A 19830-nucleotide genomic window follows, 5' to 3' on the forward strand; every position below is an offset into this window, starting at 1 on the left:
TATATAATATTGGGGCTATGATTGTTGCTAAGGTGAATGTTTCTCTTATACTTTATAATATTTGTTAATATTGATGTATTTATATTTTAAATTTAACTTTTCATATTAATTATATTGTGTTCTGCACAATCTAAAATACATAAAGTGAATACAATATGTATTAAAAAAAGATACGCAATTACAAGTGCTATAGATAAAAAAGAGAAAATAAATATAAAGTCATTATGAAAAGATGCAGACATTAATGAAATATTATAAAAAGCCATTCAGTTCTACAGGACCATTGAGGTGTAACTTATAATGACAGTTGCTCAAAGCCAATATCTACTAATTACGTTTATCAATTATATATATTTTTAAATAGAAATTAACCTCACAATTTACAAACTTCAAAGGTTACAGACCAAAATATTGTAAACAGTGTTAGTATTTACTTATATGGTTTATAAAGGAGATGTTATTATATGTATATGCTTATGTCCGTATGTCAAACCATCTGACGAGATATCAAAATGCAATATACTATACTACTACAGGTATGTTAATGTTTAAAGACTTTTTATCGTTTATACAACACCTTGGATGACAAGGATAATTAACATTGTTTTAACGGAGTTACGAAAATTACAAGGTGTGTTAAAGAATGATTTTAGGCGCAAAAGCTTAAAAAGGGTGAATAAAGAGCTCATCTGTTAGCAAAAAAACTTTAAATTTTCACCTATTTGAAATCAACCTGTAGCAAGTGATCGCTTTAAAATATGTTACATTATTTTTATATTTCTATTAATATATAGTAGTTTGCTTGTAACATTTCATAAGCAAATTAATTCTGGAAACACCAAGCTTGCAGCAACACATTGTTTTATTATTTACTTACTATATTATCATTACGTAATTTATTATTTCTGAAACCATTCATTTTTGGACAAGTCATACCATATATTAATTGGCAGTAAATGAGCTATACATTCACCCCTTTAAAGCTTGTACACCTATAATGAATCACCCTGTATAATGAGCTCTCTATCCGGAACATATTGATTTAAATGAAAACGTATTTGAGTAACAGCACGTAACCGTAACGATACGTTCGTCTACGTGGCTGGGTCGCGAGCGCGCGGCAAGTTCCCGCCGACGCGCGCACGCCACGACAGGCCATTCATTCCGCCGAGCGTAACGACAGACGCAAAATCTGCGCTCTATCCTGTATAAATAATCCTCCCACCCTTACGGGGGGCTGCGACTGAGTACCAAGCAAAAACGTTCTGCGCTCCTATCTCAAACTCCGCGTACCAAATTGACCCTTATTGCTATGAAGGTAGAGGTGACAGCTTCGAGGAAGTTTTGAATTTGGCCGCTTTATATCTGGGACGAGTGTACACGTGTCGGAACAAGGCGCGCAGCTTGCGGCGAGGTAAACACGAGATCTCTCTAATTGCGCCGCGCGTCCGACGACTTGTTTAGCTTTACGTACTACGAAGCTATTTGCGGGGAAAGGGTAGGCAGCGATTGCTCACGCTACAGACATTATTTTAACTGAAAGAACTTTTGATTAACGTACCTTATTACTTCATTTATTTATCACTTACACTTACTTTATTTATAAACTTCTGTTTTTATCTCACTGTTCGAAAGAAGGCTTAAAATTTTGTAGAGATCATGACCTACAAGATAGGCAGAAGAAGTTGTTAAGTTCATATTAAAAGGCTGGACGTTGGCCGCTCTGAACTAATCTTTTTGGAAATCTAGGAGCGGTCAATGTCCAGCAAAGATTGAAAAGACGATGATAAATATAATATACATCATTCACGTTAATAATGCACTGATGATGGTGATTATCATTGTCTGATGACTTAGTCACTGCTAATAACTGACCAAATAGTTAATAACCATGCCGCATAATTTTCAAATTAGGAACAATAGCGGACAATGAAAATAGTACAATTTTACATTTAAAATTAAAAGTACATTATTTCGTTAACTCTATTATGACATTTAAAAATTTTATCTTGATTGGTATGTATAGAAAACGTTTTATTGGCTCATTAGCAGGTTTTTGGATATAATTTATACATTAAACATAAATTATATTTCAGCTACCTACAGTTCGGAATTCTGATCTGCAGAGAAAAGCCGTCCAGAAACTAGACAATTGATCTTTGTAAATATATCATCACAATATCAAGTTCCAAATATAAATTTTGAATATGGAATGTTTTTATGAATACCGCACGCGCCCAATCGGTAATTGACATAGGTTCTCAAAGCTTTCGGCGCATAATTAATATGTGCCGACAGACGGCACGCGGCTCTGTACAATTATCACAATTATATATTGGCACAAGTTATCGGCGTTCGTACGCGCGTGCGGCGTGCGGCGTGCGGCGTGCGGCGCCGCTAATGAAGCGATAGCGTATCGCGACACGCACGACACCTGTTCTGCAGATAATGACGTTAGGCTGCTTGCACACGACACAGACCTTTGATTTTTTTTATTGTATATCTAAATGAATTTAAATATATAAATCATTATATGTTCTTAGTGAGATATTTATAAGGTAACAACTGTAACCAATTTTATATTTCTAAGCTACTAAGTTTGCCTGTACTGCCTTTTGTTACTGTCTCTCTCCAATAAAGTAAATAATGTATATATAGTAGGTAGACGCGTGGATAGGCAAATCTGGTGGACCGAGGACATATTTAAGGTCGCAGGAAGTCTCAGGATGCAGCAGCTCAACACCTTGGACACCAGAATCCCAAAACTGGAGATGAAGTCCATAACGGTACATATTTTTTTTAATTAAGAGAAAGAAGGTTCTTATGAAGGGAATCGATTGAGAATTTACACTGTTTGTCAAACGTTTGATGCCAACAAAACCAAAAAATGCTTTTATTAAAATATTGATTATAAAGCTTTACTATGTAAACATAATCTTATTATTGACTCTTGCAATGTATGAAATAATTCCGTAAATATTCTTTTTTATTTATTAAGACATGAAATATAGTAATCATTCTAAAATACGTTTGACAGTACGAATAGTATTTGCAAATTAATTTCCTATGTTTTTTTCATAAATGACATTTATTTAACTTTTTTTTAATTGTTCAATAAAGTGGTAATTAAACTATAATAAAGGTCACAAAGGCTCTGCCAGGAACACAACACTAATAAAAGTAAATTTAAAAAATGTGCCAAACCGTCCTTGTATTTATAATCTTAGATTTCACGAGGATAAAGTCGTTCTATATTCAAAATGGTATGTTCGGTGATTGGTTGACTTCATTGTGCATTGTTTTTTTTTTATATTTAAATAATTGTAAAAAGATTTTAGTTGATTTACATTTTAATTTTTTAAAATCATTATAAAGAAAAATATTGTATTGTTACTGTTATTGTATTAGCATCATATAAATTAATTATAAATTTTAATATGTTTCATATTTGCACGTAATACGACCGAATTGTTATAAACATGTATCTAATTCTAAACATGCATCTTATGGTCATTTATTTTTTTCTTCGTTTCATTACAATATCTTTGTACGAGTCTAGTGGACACAGACAACTCGTTACTTTATTTTATTGTTAACTAAATGTTCGTTCACATGTTGCTATGTTATATATCTAGACAGCATAGAGGATATACCTAACAAATTACCAAATTTTCAAGGCGATTTGTTAAATAGTTCTTGAATCTATCGAGTACAGACAGACAGACACATTCGTTTTTATAAACGTAGATAGAATTTGCAGTACCTTTAGATATAATAAGTTGTTGTTGTTAATAAAGAAAGTCACACAAAAAGTTGACACAATTTTTTTTATATCAACAATTAGTACATATGTATTTTATCGACAGCCATTTTATTTTGTAAAAACTATTGTACACTTTCAAACTTAAAACTAATTACTGGAAATCATAAATATTGGTGATATATAAAACTATTAATTGCTTTCAAAGCTGCTAATTCAAGCTCGAGTTTGGTTTTATACGCGGCTGTTGAAAAGCGAACGTGTGTAGGTAGTCTAAGTTGGTCGAGGGGTTAAGCAGAGACGTCGTAGGCGGCGCATCAAACGCGTACACAGGCGACGTGACAATTGTTTCAGTTGTAACGCCGCCCGCGCCGCCCGCGCCGCCCGCGCCGCCCGCGCGTGCCGGGGCGGCGGAAATTTTCACAGGTGACGCTGCGAGTTAGGGAACTAGTGTCTGTTAATCTTATTTGATTTAATGAATGCTAACATTTTTATCTACATTATTTTTAATTGTATTACATGTTTTAACTGTACATGAAAGAAACATGTATTTAAATTTTTAAGAATATTGGTGATTTTTAGCTATATATAAACACAACTTTGTATATTTTGTCGTCGTCTATTCAGTCCATAGATGCTCACTGCGACGCATACACCTCCTTCAAAGATATCTACGGGGGATATAGCATAATCGCCACGCATGGCAGTTAGGTTCGTGATCACAGTGCGGTATAATACGCCGAGTACTCTGAAGTCCATCCTCTGGAAACTTATATATGAGCTGTGGCAATCCTATATAATTAATACATAAAGTATGAATTATATATGTCTCAGTCCATTATCGCTGAGGTACCACTTTGTACATATATTGGGCAATACTACAACATTAAGGTCACATGAAGGGCTTTTTTCGGAGCCTCGCTTCAAGAAAAGGAATATTTAGCCACTTCTGCACATGCAGTGGTAGTCGTGCAACAAAGTGCACCGCCCGCCAGCCCGCTGATAAATGCGTATGCGGCAAACAATACGAATTACACAACTACCACCGTCAAATCACTCAATACGTGTTTCACCCCTCCACGGGGCATCTTCAGGAGTTATGTTACACCGATTAGGGCCAAACACAGAGAACTCTGTGGAAGTGGCTAAATATTGGTTCTTTTCTTACTTAGGATGGACTTCTGCAAGGTAACGCCTGATTTCATTAAGTACAGAAATAAGGAGATGCTAGGAAGTATCAAAGTCACAGACGTAGCTCGAAGTATTGCTCGTGTGAAGTGGGTGCGGGCAGGCCGCATCGCTCGTGCTGACGACTAGTGGCGACCACGAGCTGGTAGATGAGGCGTAAATTAGGCTCCTGTTAAGTGGATTGACGGTATAGTTAAGGTCGCTGCATACGGGCAGCGCAATAGACCAAGAGGCCTGTCAGGTAATGGATGTCGATCGGCTGACATGAGAATTATGATAATTAGTTTAAAAATATAAATACTGATAATGTCATTAATAAATACATAATCGGTGATCTTTCGCACGGTTTCATACCCTTTGTGTTACTTACTTGTTTTACTTGATTAAATACATGTTTTTTATTGTAAGAATAACCACGATATTATATTTAATAATAAAGTTAAATTTGTTTTTTTTTTCTTTGTGACTAAATAACACGTAATAGGGAAGATTGAAATACATATACAATAACAACATAAATGCCAGTATATATACCTTCCGGGCTCCGCTTGCTTAGTGCGCTGAAGCCATTGGATCAACCCCGAAGCCTTCAGTTTGATGGCCGTTAAAGCTTTTTAAATAACGTAGCTGTACGTCTCATGTGATATTCGAGAATATATATATAATATTCAAGGCAAGGAACAGAGGTTTAGCTAAAGCCAAAAAAGTAACAGTGATATTTGATTACTGCATATTGTACGGTGATAAAGTCTAAAGGACCGTTTACTATCGCAGCTTAAACATTTTTCGTATTAAAATCATGACGTTCTTAGCGGGATGTCTATTTTCATCGAAACGCATCTGATACTATGACGATAAATCGATTTTACGTCTACAGAAATGGCTGTATGCACATCATAAGGAAGACTTTAAAATTTTTAGTAAATTAAAAAGATGGTCAAATAAACATGGCGTAACAAAATTCATATCAAACGTAATAACCGTCACCTCATTCTAAAACAAAGATGGAGTCCGCTCTGGGCGGGCGGCGCGAGTAGGGCGGGCGGGGGCGGGCGGGCGAGCCGCGACCGCAGCCGCACCGAGTTGCGTTTATTCTTAATTTAATTTCATTAGGCGCGGGCGAGATTGTTGCGGTCTGGGCCCCCAACGGCTCCAAGCCTTATTATCGCACCACCCCAGGTGGAGCTACAACTGCTACGCCGCTTGGACGCGCTACGGGCGTAGACTCGTGTACTCGACTTCTATTTAACTATTTCATTTGACATAATGACCTTAAGAATGTAAATAAGCAGTATTTACATTGCGGAATTCAGAGAAACTAGTTACTAGCATCAAAAATGTTTCACATTTAATAATATTGTTAGTGCTAATTACTTCTGTCTCACAAATGAAGTGGTGTTCAGACGTATAGAAATCGGTGTATAAACCGAGATTACTGCTGATCAACTAAAGGTGTAAAGGCTTAAAAGTTATGAATACTCATTCGCTAGCAAAAAACTTCGGAAGTTTTATACCAATTCGTAATTATCCAATATCAAGTGATTATTTTAAAATGTGTAACATTAATTTGTTTTTTCTAGAGGAATACTACAAGCCAATAACTGGTAATACAAAATCTGCAGTAGCTTATTGTAAAAAATACATAATCTACCTATTTCGAATCACCGTATTTAATTCATTTTTTCTATTGGAATAGGACACAGTAATTTCTGACAGCAAAAAGTCTGCATGGATAATAAACAGGAAATATTTTTTTTTATTTAACAGTTCGGATTTTCAAAAAGCTTTTTCATATTATTATCATTATGTTAATTATTACTTATGAAATGATTGATAGGATGTACCATTAATGAACAACAAAAGAGGTATACAATCACATACAATCACCTTTAAAGCTTTTATAGCTGTAAACAATCACCCTGTATGTGAAATGTAAGGCACATTTGAAACGACATTTGAATCGACAACTGAACGCAGCTTCCAGTGAAAGCTCTGTGTTAGACATTGTGCCATAAATCATTTGACAGAAAATGAGCTATATCATTGTCTATATTATAATGCAAGGATGCCATCTTAAATCATAGCTTTCATGAAAACGTAACCTATTATATATTTAATGTTTTATTTATTTAAACATGAATGTATGTTTTTCACTCAAATTGAGCTCCTTTATAGGGTTCTTCAAGTAAAAGCTGTCAAGGTTTCAAACGTGATTTGTCCTTCGAAGAGACCAAAAAAACTAAGGCCAAAATTTTTATTCTCATTGACCACAATAAATAAAAGTATATTTTCCTACATTAATAAATGTAAATAATATTTAAAAGTAAATACATTTTTTTATTATCATAGTATTTAGTGTAATGGCAAAAAGCTGACTCTAATGTAAACGATTCCCAATAAGCCAAGGATAAGGGCGCGAACATTAGCGCAGAAGTCAATACGCGAATACACTGGCAGTCCACGACAATTTTCATTTTCCCCCCGCAGGGGGCGAGGGCGGGCGGGAGCACAATAAAAGGCCGGCACATTCGGGCTAACGGCCGCCCATTCAAAACTGCATTCGGAAGTGAAATTTTAATTCGAGGCGACACATGCCGCGTCCGGCCGCGGGGTGAGGGGGAGCGAGGGACGGGAGAAGGGGACACTAGAACAGCCAGGGCTGTCTTCAGCCGAGAAACGAAAATGCGCATTTAAAGCGCTGCAGTCGCCGTGATATCTCTTCGGGTATAAAATACATGAGCGCTTAAAGCGACGGGAGAGTTCTTTTATCAGCTCGATTGACGTACACTCACAGATGAAAATACCTTTTCCTGTGGGAGAATGCAATCACTAAAAAACTCGTCTAAGTGTGTAGCTTCTTCACAGAACTTTTTTGAAAGTAGAAAAACATTTATAAACTTATTATGGGTTATTTCAAGTACTGCTAGTAAGCGACAGCCGGTCAAACGGTAGCACCTTCGCACTCGGATTTTAAAACAGACTACCAATCGCTTGATCGCAGAAACCAGTCCGTTTAGCCATACAAAAAAGTAATTCGTAGTTTCTATTTAATTAGAATCTTCTATACATTTCGTGATGTACACAAAGTAATAAATATAAATGATCCAAACTTAAAAATAATATGAAGAAATGAATAAAATCCTTGAAATTGAATCTCTGAAAAGCGCTCTGGTATCCATCGTGAGCCACGGACCAAGTTTTGTAACCATGAGTTCCTTTTGATTTTTGCCTCTTCTTCACCCTCCTATATACTACGTTATTAAACTGTATTGGCTTACTAGATTGATATGTGGTCCCCCACTCTGGACCTCATTAACTAGCCCACCAGTCACTCAACAAAAACAAAATAAAAAGTCAATTGGAAATGAAAATTAATAAAATTTCAAGAAATGTAGCGAAGGATGTAAGGCGATACATAAATATAATGTAAATGAATGCTGTGAGAATGATCAAAAATATGAAGGATTAAAGAGAGAAATTGAATTGAATTAGAGGGTGAAAATAGAAACATATCTGTCCCTGTCCTAAAAATAAGATATGAGAACGAGAGGGTCTACACTAATGGGGGCCAAAAAACAATCACCCAATAAGCCATGGAGGAGATTAAGCTCGGAATTACTTTACGAGGAGGTCTGTAGTTCAGGCTTGTAGCTGATCGGCAAGTTGAAATGACAGTGGTCAGATGGCCACGGCCTTAAGGTTTTGGAATTGAGACCTCGGACCAGCAAGCATTGTACAAGACGTCCACCCTACGCCAGTGCGGACTAATTTTACAAGTTCCATTGGAAATCTATGAAGGATGTCTATGTCCAGAAGTGAAAGAGCGGCTGAAATGATGATGATGATTAAAATAATACGACGTAGAGCTTTACTTATTAAGCACCGGAGAGTGAGCTTTTAGCCAATGCTCTGCGCCGGCCCTGCGCGTGGAGGTAATTAAAAAAACATGTCCCACTTCATCGGAGCGCTGCGTCGCCGCGGCCGGACATTAATAATTCTGTCGCGGGGGTACTTCCGCTTTTCAATTATAGCTTTAATGTTGCCATTTGACCACTGCAGCCACCACCAAACCGCTCGTTGCTACCTTCTCCAGGTTATACAATTGGCAGTAGATTTCCTGACAAAGTAACATAGTTACGAACCGTATTTTAAAAATAAAGAGTCTTATACTAGAGGTTTAAAGCTTTTATACCTATTTACAATCAGACGTAATAAATAGATCTCTGTGAAATATATGATATTGATTTATATTTTTCTATTGGAATACGGCAGGCTAATAGCTTGTGACAGTAAAAAGTCTGCAGCGACAGATTGTAAACAATAAGTAATTTCAACAAATAGTAATCCGATTTTTAAAAAAAGCTTTTTTGCTCTATTGTCCTTACTTTATTTATTATTTTTACAACTATTCATTTTTAGATATGTTTTAATTATACATTATTTGACATCAAAAGAACTTATACTTTTACTCCTTGAAAGCTCTTTCTCTTAAAAGCAGTCGTCCTGTATTAGATCGAGGCCTCACAGATTGTCCATTCTCTGTGCAGGCATGCCTAAAATCAAATATGGTGTTTCAGTAATAAAATCCAAATTAATTATTTAAATTTCAAGTTAACATAATTTTGATTTGAAATTAGATATTTTCTTTTTTATGTGTCATTACATTTTGTTCCGTATTTAATCTGTTTGCAAAATATTAAAGGCACAAATGTACGCGCTGCGTGAATAAAACATAATAATCAAGTGTAGTTACGAGCAACCACACAAAAATGCACTCTGTTGTAACAAAATGTAACCAAAATTGATTAAACTTTGTAAATATTAAAGCGTGATTATTAATATTAATTTTTACATAAAATTAGCACCACATTTGGTAGGCAACTGTGTTTGTTTTTATAATAATAATGCCCACAATTTGTCGAGAAAATCTTTATTAAAAAAAAAATTAGTGTTGAATCTATCCTCCGTGAAATGATTATACAAATCATTTTTCATTTGTAAAGATCGTATAGTTAAAGTGTTAGCTTATTATGGAAAACACTTTCGTATTAAAATCCATTGAATGGACAGGATAACTATACCACCTTTTACAAGCGAGACGAAAAAATACATCAACTTTACTTACGTGATCTGTTACATATGGTTACTAAACACAACAAACCTCGAAGTTTTTGTAATTATGATTACCATTCCAATCATTGTACTTTACCCACCCCCTAACCCCTAGATTTCCAAAAGACTTAATAAGTCTGTTCACCTTGTGGGCGGATGTCTTTCGCTGTTTGCAGGTCTGTGGTCTTCACTACAGAACCTAAAGACCTAAGCCACCATCTTTTTTACGAGCTACGTAGCCTACACAATTTCAATTTAACTTGCCAGTCTGATAGACGTTTATTTTCGTTCATTTGTGAATCTCCTCATTTCTATATAACTTTATCTATTGTTCTCAGTTGCCAAAGATGATCTTTAATTATAAATCTTGGGTATATACGATGTATGATAAGACAGAGCAAACAGTGTCCAACGTAGGCGGTCACTTGGCGCCGGATGCTGAGGCCAAAGCGTGCTGATATACAGGGGATTATATCCGTGTTTACTGCACGCAGGGCCCCGTGCATACAAAGCGAAACCTACCTACCCAGTAGGCATTAAGACTAAGATATCCTTCCTAAAGACATCAAACTACCTTTTAAACAAAAACTTTTCTTACTTGTACTTAAAGCAGTCATTTCCGGATGATATTATTATAGTGCGTATTATTAATTACATTCCTTTTTTAAACTTACCAACTTAAACAAAAGTATTAGAAGTAAATATTGTAAATTTGGCAGCATTTTTATTTCTTTAAATGTTATAGTAATTAGCCTATAATTAAAAAGAGAGATAGGTGCTGATAGAAGAATATATAACTATGCTGATACTCTCAAAGCTGCAAATATTTTTCAAAATATAATAGATTGTAGATTCGGAACTATTCAATACAATGTATACGTGACCACAGACCAATAGCCAGTGAACTATTGTCCGAACTATTTATAAAAAGGAAACTGTATTACTTGAAAGAGTGCATTTGAACAATAACCTTCCAAATGAACAGGAGAAATGTAACAATATTGTAATTTTTAAAAATAAACTTAAAAACCATGTGTGCATTCATTTATGTATTAAGCATCCAACAGCCTAGATTTGAAAACACTAAATTAATATAATATAGACATCTAATGTCATTATAGACAAACTAAATAAAAAAAATTACAGAAATAAATTCATTAAAGCCTTATAAATGTTAACTCACTTCAAGTAAAAAAAATCTTTCAGATAGAAAAGATAAAAGTCAAGTGGTTTACTAGAATATATAAAAAGCTTTAAGCTTAATTTTTCCTATTTATTGGTTAATATAGTTTGATAAAAAACCCTATAATTTAAAATACATTTTTTTTGAATAGGCTATTACAAGCAATTTCGAATCGATAATCAACATAAATTTCCGGCATTGTTGTCCCAGAAGTTACCGCCGCCTCGGAAGACAGTTCTGCTTAAAACCGGCAAAAAACTCAACAGTTGCTCTTTACAAATGTAGTTTTGTAAAGCGTACGCGACAATAATTAGCTTCCTGAGTGAGCAGTGACAACATTTAATTCCACTCATCACCACGCACTCCAACATTAATATAGTATTCTTGAATAGAATGGTATACTTTTTTAATATTGGTTTTAAATCTCTACAGTGCTCCAGACAATTTTAATTACATAACGATTTGTAGACTTTCTAAAACAATTACAATAAAAGACATTGTAGAAATGGAGAAAAGACAATTTGTTTAGGCGAAGCTAGGTCTGGTGTGACATGAGCAGTAAGTCGGTGTAATTCAATTTCGCTAAACACTTCACAAGTGATTATGTGCGCTCGTTATCACGCATTAGACAAGGATGTCGTCACACTGCATCGATATCGACGCAGCTTAATTAAATTTTGTTATGAGCCGTAAAAGCTATCGCATTAAGCGTGATTTTAAATTATATATCGAAGCGGCATTGGTCATATAGCGCGCAGAACAGATGGCTGCTGAAACCTTGAGGTTTTGTAATGGAGACCAAGGACCGGTAAGTGAGGGGTAGGATCTTAAAGTTGTCTCACAAAACTGGATGCATACAGTATCCAGATGATATTATTGGAAACCTCTAGACGAAGCCCATGTACTGCAGTAGACACATAGTATTTATGTATATAGTATTTGTAGTTCATTAGACCTCTACGTCTGTCTGTTTGTCGGCGTGGGTTTGCTTCCCACTGGGTGGACGACAACATAGTTAAAGTCATCGTGACGATCGTTGGTGGAAGCCTATGCCTTGTAGTGTGAAAACAAGAAAAAATTTGTGTGTAATATTTTTAGTTCATATTAACCAGACCTCTACACGGCTTTACACGTCAGTTACTTCATTAATTAAACCTAAAATAGGCGGGGAACAAAACACTAACTAATGTATGGCATTGCAAACTGACACTTTGTCTATATATATATATATATATATATATATATATATATATATATATATATATATATATATATATATATATATATAAAAGACCACAAATGTTATAGTAACAAAATCTACTTTACTCATTTCATATTTGTCGTATTCATTTAATTTATTTGTGAGTTCACAAATTATGTATTTTATGAAGACTCATAGACATTAAACAAAAATTTAATACACATAGAGAGCTTTTTAGATAATACTTCGCATTTACGTAACATATGTACTACTAATATTAAAACTTTATCACCATATCATCTAAATAAATAAAACTTTGGTTTTAATAACTAAAGTATTTCTCTTAATTAAGTTGACGTTGAAGGTTTCGTCTCGCTGACTATTTACATATACCGCATATATATATATGTAATATATGTTGGACTCACTAATAACCGTCTTCTCCCCACACATACATACACACTTGCGCAGAAAAGCGAGCACAGTACTTCACTTTTGCACAAGCTGGAGTTATTTTTAGTTTGATGCATATAATATAAAAGTCTTTGAGGTGTTTCATAATAGATATACCTCAAACTAACTATCAACTATAATATGGGTAGAAAGTGAAATTGTTGAAAAATGTAACCACACAAATTTATACACAGACAGACCTGCGACCTTATACTTACTAGAGAGACATATAAATCATTATTATAAAAAATTATTATTAATAGTAATTCCTTCTACGCATGCATTTAAAAGAATTTGTCATAAATTTATGTAACTACAAAATTATTAAATAATTGTAATTACGAATTAGTAACTGTAAAACAATCACATCGTGGCGATCTTTGGGAAAGGCCTATGCCTTGCTCTAGCAGCTGAAAAGAACAAGATAAAGAACTGTAAACATATTTCTTCACAAATATACTATAGTCAGCTCTATAACCATTTGTCTGTAAGATTATTTTGCTACAATTTTTTTTATTATCTGCAAACAATCTCAGACTATAAACAGATTTGTTTCTTGTTCTTTATCACGTTCTTTAGACGCTCCTCGCAGGAGATATATCCTTCACCATCTGTCAAAGAGATTTTGCACTTCATGGCGTTTCAGTAATTTAGTGTAGCTGATGAATAAAGTTTCTAAGAGCTTCATTCGGAGCTGCTTATCAGTGTGAGCGTTTTTTTTCTAAAAAGCTAACATGTGTTTCCAACATAGGTATGATATCGTTTACGATCCGTAATAACAGTAAAATGTTTTGAACGCAAATTAAATATATAGTTAACCGTTTTTAAATTGAGCTGTTATAATTCGTCACCATCATTACAGCCGCAGGAAGTTCATTACTGGACCAAGGTCTCTCCTGTTAATCTTTAATAAGATAAAGACCTGAATCCACTTCTTTTTCTTCTTCTTTCGCTGATCTGAACAAAGTGACCTGTCCACCTTTTAGATTTCGTGTGCAGCGCTTGCCGGTCAGTGATCTCGACTCCAGAACTATGTCACTTTCTCCTTCAATTGCCACTTAAATATTCTGAGTTATACATAACTTTTATTCGTCCAAGGTTCTCTTTATAAATGGACGTCTTACGATTCGTTTCACGGTCTGTGATTATCATACCGTAGTTTTTGTTTAGCAGTAATAATTTAATTAACATATTAATGACAAAGTCGTACTCGTGCTACACCGGGCACTGGATTCCTAAATGAAATGAAAATAAAATAAACCAAAACAGGTTCGTATATCCACCTAGTACTATGATTACCATAACAAAATTAAATTAAATGAATACATAATCCACATAATCACATATACCGATAAAACAGAATACTACGGTGTACTGATAAAGTTTAATAAAGGAATTATTGATAACAAGAGCACACATAATTAGCGCGGAGGAGTGTGCCGGTCGAGTGGCAGATAGCGGCCTGAGATAGTGCGGTGCTCAGTACTTGCCGGCACACGGGGAACATGTCTGAACGTATGTCGACATATCTTATAACTTACTCTAATCACGGATTGCGTGATCAACGCTTACCTTCATACAGTTCATTCAAAACAGCTCAGCTCTAGGACGACTTTTATGATTTGTGAACGGAGTTACAAGCATTATCCACCGGTGAAGGATTTCATGATCACATCATCATCACCACCTCAACTGCTAGACCTCCACCACTGGACATAGGCCGACCTTTGATTTCCTATAGGACCAATTAAAAGCGGCCTGCATCCAGCGTCTTCCGTCGACCAATGAAGAAGGTTTTATAAGTAGCAATCCCACAAAACTGAGCCTTATTGCATTAAATATCTTGAACATTCAAAAGTTTTCTCAAATCTAATAAAACATATGTAAGCTCTTTCTACAATATATCGTGTAGGTGTACAATTTGATGGCATACTTAACCTAATGCAAAGATCAATAATCATTTAATTTAATTATGTATTATATGTGGCAAATGGAGTTATGCTCTGGCGCTGAAACTAGAAAGATTACTGGACTATCAATACGCGATATAAATATTAATCTGAGCGTTTATATAACACTAAATACTACATATGTATGTATGTATGTTTGTAAACATATATTGTTTGTACATATACTACACGTTAACTAGCCGTTATTTTTCTCCGTATTGTTTCCATACTATGGTTGTAAGGAAGAATTGCCTCGTGCGATAAAACCGCCCACTTTTGTCTTTACTATTATGCAACTAAGTATATATTATGCGTGTACAATATAGATTTTTAAATTAAATTAAAAGCATCGTTTCGAAAGTCCCGGTTCGGCTTACAACAGCTTACTTTATCGGACTAAGATTTCTGTGAAATTGATCACATAATGAACCGAACTAGATTTGTTTTGGACTTCTCAAATCAGCAGCAGTACACATTAAATAGAGTTACATTAAAAATTACCGAATAAACAATACACCCGTTATGTGTTCCTTTATAGATGACACAACATTAAAAATTTATTATACCGATACATACAATGCATAAAGGTCCGACCATATCAAAGCAAAATAATGATTAAAAGAGGAAGTTTAAAATACTCGTAGCTCTGTTTTAAATTAAAGGTTCACACAATAAATGAGTAAAAGTATTAATTAATAAATTGTTATTTTTGAAACACTCAAGAAAATATACGAAGACGCTCCTAAGCGAAAAGACCTTTGAGAAAGTCGATCCAGACTTATCACTCGACCAGCACCTACCCTTCACATTCGTATACGTTGTGTGGTAACCGAACAGCAGCCGGGTCGGTTTTTACTAACACATTATTAGAGTAATGAAACGAATACAGAATAAAGGTGCATCTATGTGAAGGAATATTAAAACACTGAGTACTATTTTGACAGAAATTTTTCATCTTAAGTCGAAAAACGAAAATGTTTTTTTTTATATTTAGGTTGAACAGTAAATGCTCGTAGCATTGATATTATAGTACGATACGAATCATTAGGACAAACTACCTAGGCGTAGCGATAGAAGAAAAGTAATAAAAAAATTATAACAAGTATATAAAGGTAAATAAAATTGCTGCCAAGAATCAGGTGTGATAAAACCAATGCGTATAATTATTTAAATCTCTTTGATCAGATATTATTTTCTTAGTTAGGTATTATCTGTTTCGATTATATGTCATTATTCACTTTACATTACTAACATTGATAACTTGTTTACGTCAAGAAAATAATATGAAGAGTCTAATTTGAAAGAAACTATAATCAAACTTATCTGGGTAAAGTTCGGAAGCTTACCGACAGAAGATATTTCGAAGCTCCGAAATATCTTCTTGTCTGAAATATTGCAATGCTTGAATATAAAGGTCTCCGGTGTGATTTAGCGGTGATAGGTTATGAATTCGAGAAGTAATATCGAATTAGGTCGAAGGTTTGCTCGTTTAAAGTGGCAGTGCACGGGGCACATCACGGTGGTTGAGGCCGAAGGGTACCGGAGCGGTGGCCACGGGCCGGTAGACTCGGTGTAGGGAGACCCCCCACTAAATGCACCGGCGACATTATAAAGGTCGCGGGAAGTCACTGGATGCACTCAAAATTAAAAAGGTCGACTTTGCGTTTTGGGGGAAGCCTATGCCTTGCAATGGCCGTCTGTCAACTGAAAAGAAGAAAAAGGAAAAACAGAAGCGAGTTCCCCTTATAGCATGGTTGCACAGACTTATTAAGACTAGGGGCCACTCGGGCATATCATGAACTGATGGCGGGCCGGCCGCCAGAACTATAGGTAATTAAAGACAATAAAGAATTGAGAATAATTTATTAAATTATTTTGGAATAGAATTCAATATTTTTTTTAATGTACGAGAGTATTATTTTTGCTATCGGCGGGCCACCAGTATTCGACCGGCGGGCCGCGGTCTGTGCTTCCATGCGTTATAGCAACCTTCAGCGTAAAACTACAGGGTATTCATACGCGAATTAATCTGTACCTACAAAAAAATCAATTAGATTTTTTTTGTTGGTAAATTTCTGATATACTCTTAATCCGATAACCAAAACTTTACTTTCAAAATATTATACACTATAATTTAACTTTCTTACTACATATTGTAGAATGAATTCTATAATTTTATAATACATGAGTACACTTAAACAATGATATATATTTAAGTGAAATAACCACAGCTAATACAAATTAAATTACGTTAATCTATGGCAAGTTTAAATACAAAACGAAATTTCGATTTCCAAATTTAGAGTACGAAAACATACTAAACAAGCTGATAACATATTCAATGATATCTAATGGTAATTTATAAAGATTCATGTTAGCATAATTTTGTGATATAAATAAACATTGCAATTCACGACACTTAATTTTAAATCTAAAAAGCTCATCACTAAATTGCATATTGGTTTTAATTATGTTCACAGTCGAATAAATATTCCTAGTATAAACGTCGATAGATATTTGCGGAGTCGAATGTATTCGCAGACAAGCAATTAAAGCCGATAAAGCCTGTACGTTGGTGTCGAGAGCAGTTCGATGACAATTAAACGCAAAGCTCACGCCGTTAACGAGGTCCTTAAGCTTTTACGACGCGGCCTGACTGCGCCCGGCGGCGCGAGCCTTCCGACGGCGGCACGGCCTACTGCAGATTTCCGCTAAAGCATAATACCCTACCAATTCATACAGCTTTTTCTCACTTAACTGTCGTAAAATATCAGTAAAAGCTCTATAATGTTTATTAAGTCGTATATTGTTATACATCCGTCAAATTTTGTAACATCTCAATTTGTTGAAAAGTTCCTATTACCAATATAATATATAAAACTAAAATTATTTACGAATCCACAATAACGTGTTTATTATATTATATACGAATTTGTTAATGAAATATATAACGAATAAGCCTACATGTATAATGTGCGATTTTAAATTATTACGAATATAGTCCAGCAAGGCTTTAAAATCTAGGCCGTGTTGAGATAATTGGACGTAAATAAGCCCGTGAATATCCGCAATAAAATCAAATAGATTACATATTAAGTCATTTGTTTTTTATTACGTATTATGTTACATTAACAAGTCCGTATTCTTAAAGTGAGTCGGTAGAGATTGAATCTCTGTTCGCGGCTAGCTTTTTGATACTTATCGACTAATGCTTCTATTTGAAAGTGATCTCTACAATTCGAATATTTCAAGGTTACTTGCGAATATTATTCTTGAACAAAAAGAACACTGAAATAAAATTGTTTGAGCAATTTGTTTTAAAACGATATTGTTGTAATTTATTTTGTTTAATAGAATGTAGTTTAAAACTAATCTAGGTTATTGTTGTTTTAGTAAACCTCTTCGCCTCCTTTCTATCTTTGGCAGCATCTAGTTAGGAGTTATTTTTTTACCATATTTTTGTCTTTCTCGCACTATCCTTAAAGTAAATATATTAAAAGCGCTTAAGAACGCGTTGATGTCTTTTACACGACCGCTAAGTTAAAATCACTTATAAGTTGAAATTACTCACTGGACTGCAAGCGATCCCGCCATGCCATGGGGTTAGAGACGAGTCCTTGGAAGCCGGGCCAGTAGAGTGGCTTGTGCTGCAGGTAGTGCGCCATGCCGGCGGCGGCCGCGGCCAGCGACAGCCGCGGCGTGAGCAGCCCGCCGCCCACACCTGCGCCCACCGTTGGCCTCGACAGGATGTGGTCGATGCCGTGCGGGTTGGGCGCCGGCGGCGGTGCCTCCGCCAGCGAGCTCAGCGCGGCCAGCGGAGCTCCGAAGCCGCCGTCGAGGGCACCTCGCGAGAGAGGAGGGGAACCGCGGAGTTCGGACATGCTTATCGCATAAGTTCACCGCATCGGTCACTTGCCGGCAGTCAGTGCATGTCGCACTACAGGCCGAGCATCGCGTCGCGTGACAGCACCGCGCGCGCGCCCGGTGCAGAATGAAAAGCTCGCGGACCGGACGCCGACACAAAAAACCGGATAGACACCGCCCAGTCAATCTAAACCTCGCGTCGGGCGCCGCCCCTGGCCGGGGAGCGTACGCTATGCGCCCGTCCTGCTCACACGCGTTAGTTTACGCGACGCGCGTCCCGCTCGCGCGCAGCGCAGCCGAGCCGCACGTTAACGCGGCGCGTACATTTAACGAATCGCTATTTAATAGCGCTTCTTGTCTCTTTATAATTAAGTCTGGTGCAGTTTTTGCAAGCGGACCGCCCCCCCTCCGTCCCGCGGCCCGCTCGCCCCGCGACCATTGTGTCCGGAACAACGCGGCGCGCGGTGAATAGGCATCCGGACGTTTGTCGTTAGATAATTTATGTGACAAATATTGTATTAATTGAGAGCACTCCATCCGAGAGGAAATAAAACACCCGCGGCATTACGGCGGCATCTGCAGTTGCGCGCGATCATTGCTCATGTTGCAAACACTTACACCATCGTAGGGAAACTCATTGTACAAGAATTAGTTTCCGTAGAAAAAAAACTAAAACGTTTTATACAGTGGTCGTTCCACTGAATGATTTTAGATTACGAAAATAAGTTTTTTTTTTCGAAAGCTTCATGACTTTAGTATATTTAATTATTTTTTCATCGTTATATTTTAGACGACATTTATTTTACTTTCTACCAAGCTTTTCTTTATTTGTGATTGATGTTAAATAGTTGACAGTTAGAGACGGAAGTTTCAATAGAAACTGTAGTTTGAACGGGAAAATAAATGTATGGTTTTCACTTTTTTATTATTTTTTTCCATAAATAGGTTAGTTTAGAGCTTAATAAAAATTTACAAAAATTATCGAATTCGTAAAGCCCGTTTTAGAATTTTACACAGATTACGAATTTAGCGATTCATTTATATATACATATATGTATTTAGTGGTTCATTAATATATAAGTATGATATCGCATGTTCAGTTGTGCGTTTTTTTAACATA

The 19830-nt window shown here is 35.8% G+C and overlaps 1 protein-coding gene across 1 annotated transcript in view; it reads right to left on the minus strand.

Moving 5' to 3' along the window:
- HGTX (HGTX homeodomain transcription factor) overlaps positions 1-18727 on the minus strand; it is an 82339-nt gene extending 63612 nt beyond the window's left edge. The window contains exon 1 of the mRNA XM_068763678.1: positions 18418-18727. Within this exon, the coding sequence (XP_068619779.1) occupies positions 18418-18727 (310 nt within the window). The remainder of the gene's footprint in view (positions 1-18417) is intronic.
- Positions 18728-19830: the final 1103 nt, after the last annotated feature.

This window comes from Battus philenor, unplaced genomic scaffold (assembly GCF_028537555.1).
Source record: "Battus philenor isolate CCGP_79_NKW_IND1 unplaced genomic scaffold, ilBatPhil1.0.hap1 SCAF_18, whole genome shotgun sequence".
NCBI lineage: Eukaryota > Metazoa > Arthropoda > Insecta > Lepidoptera > Papilionidae > Battus > Battus philenor.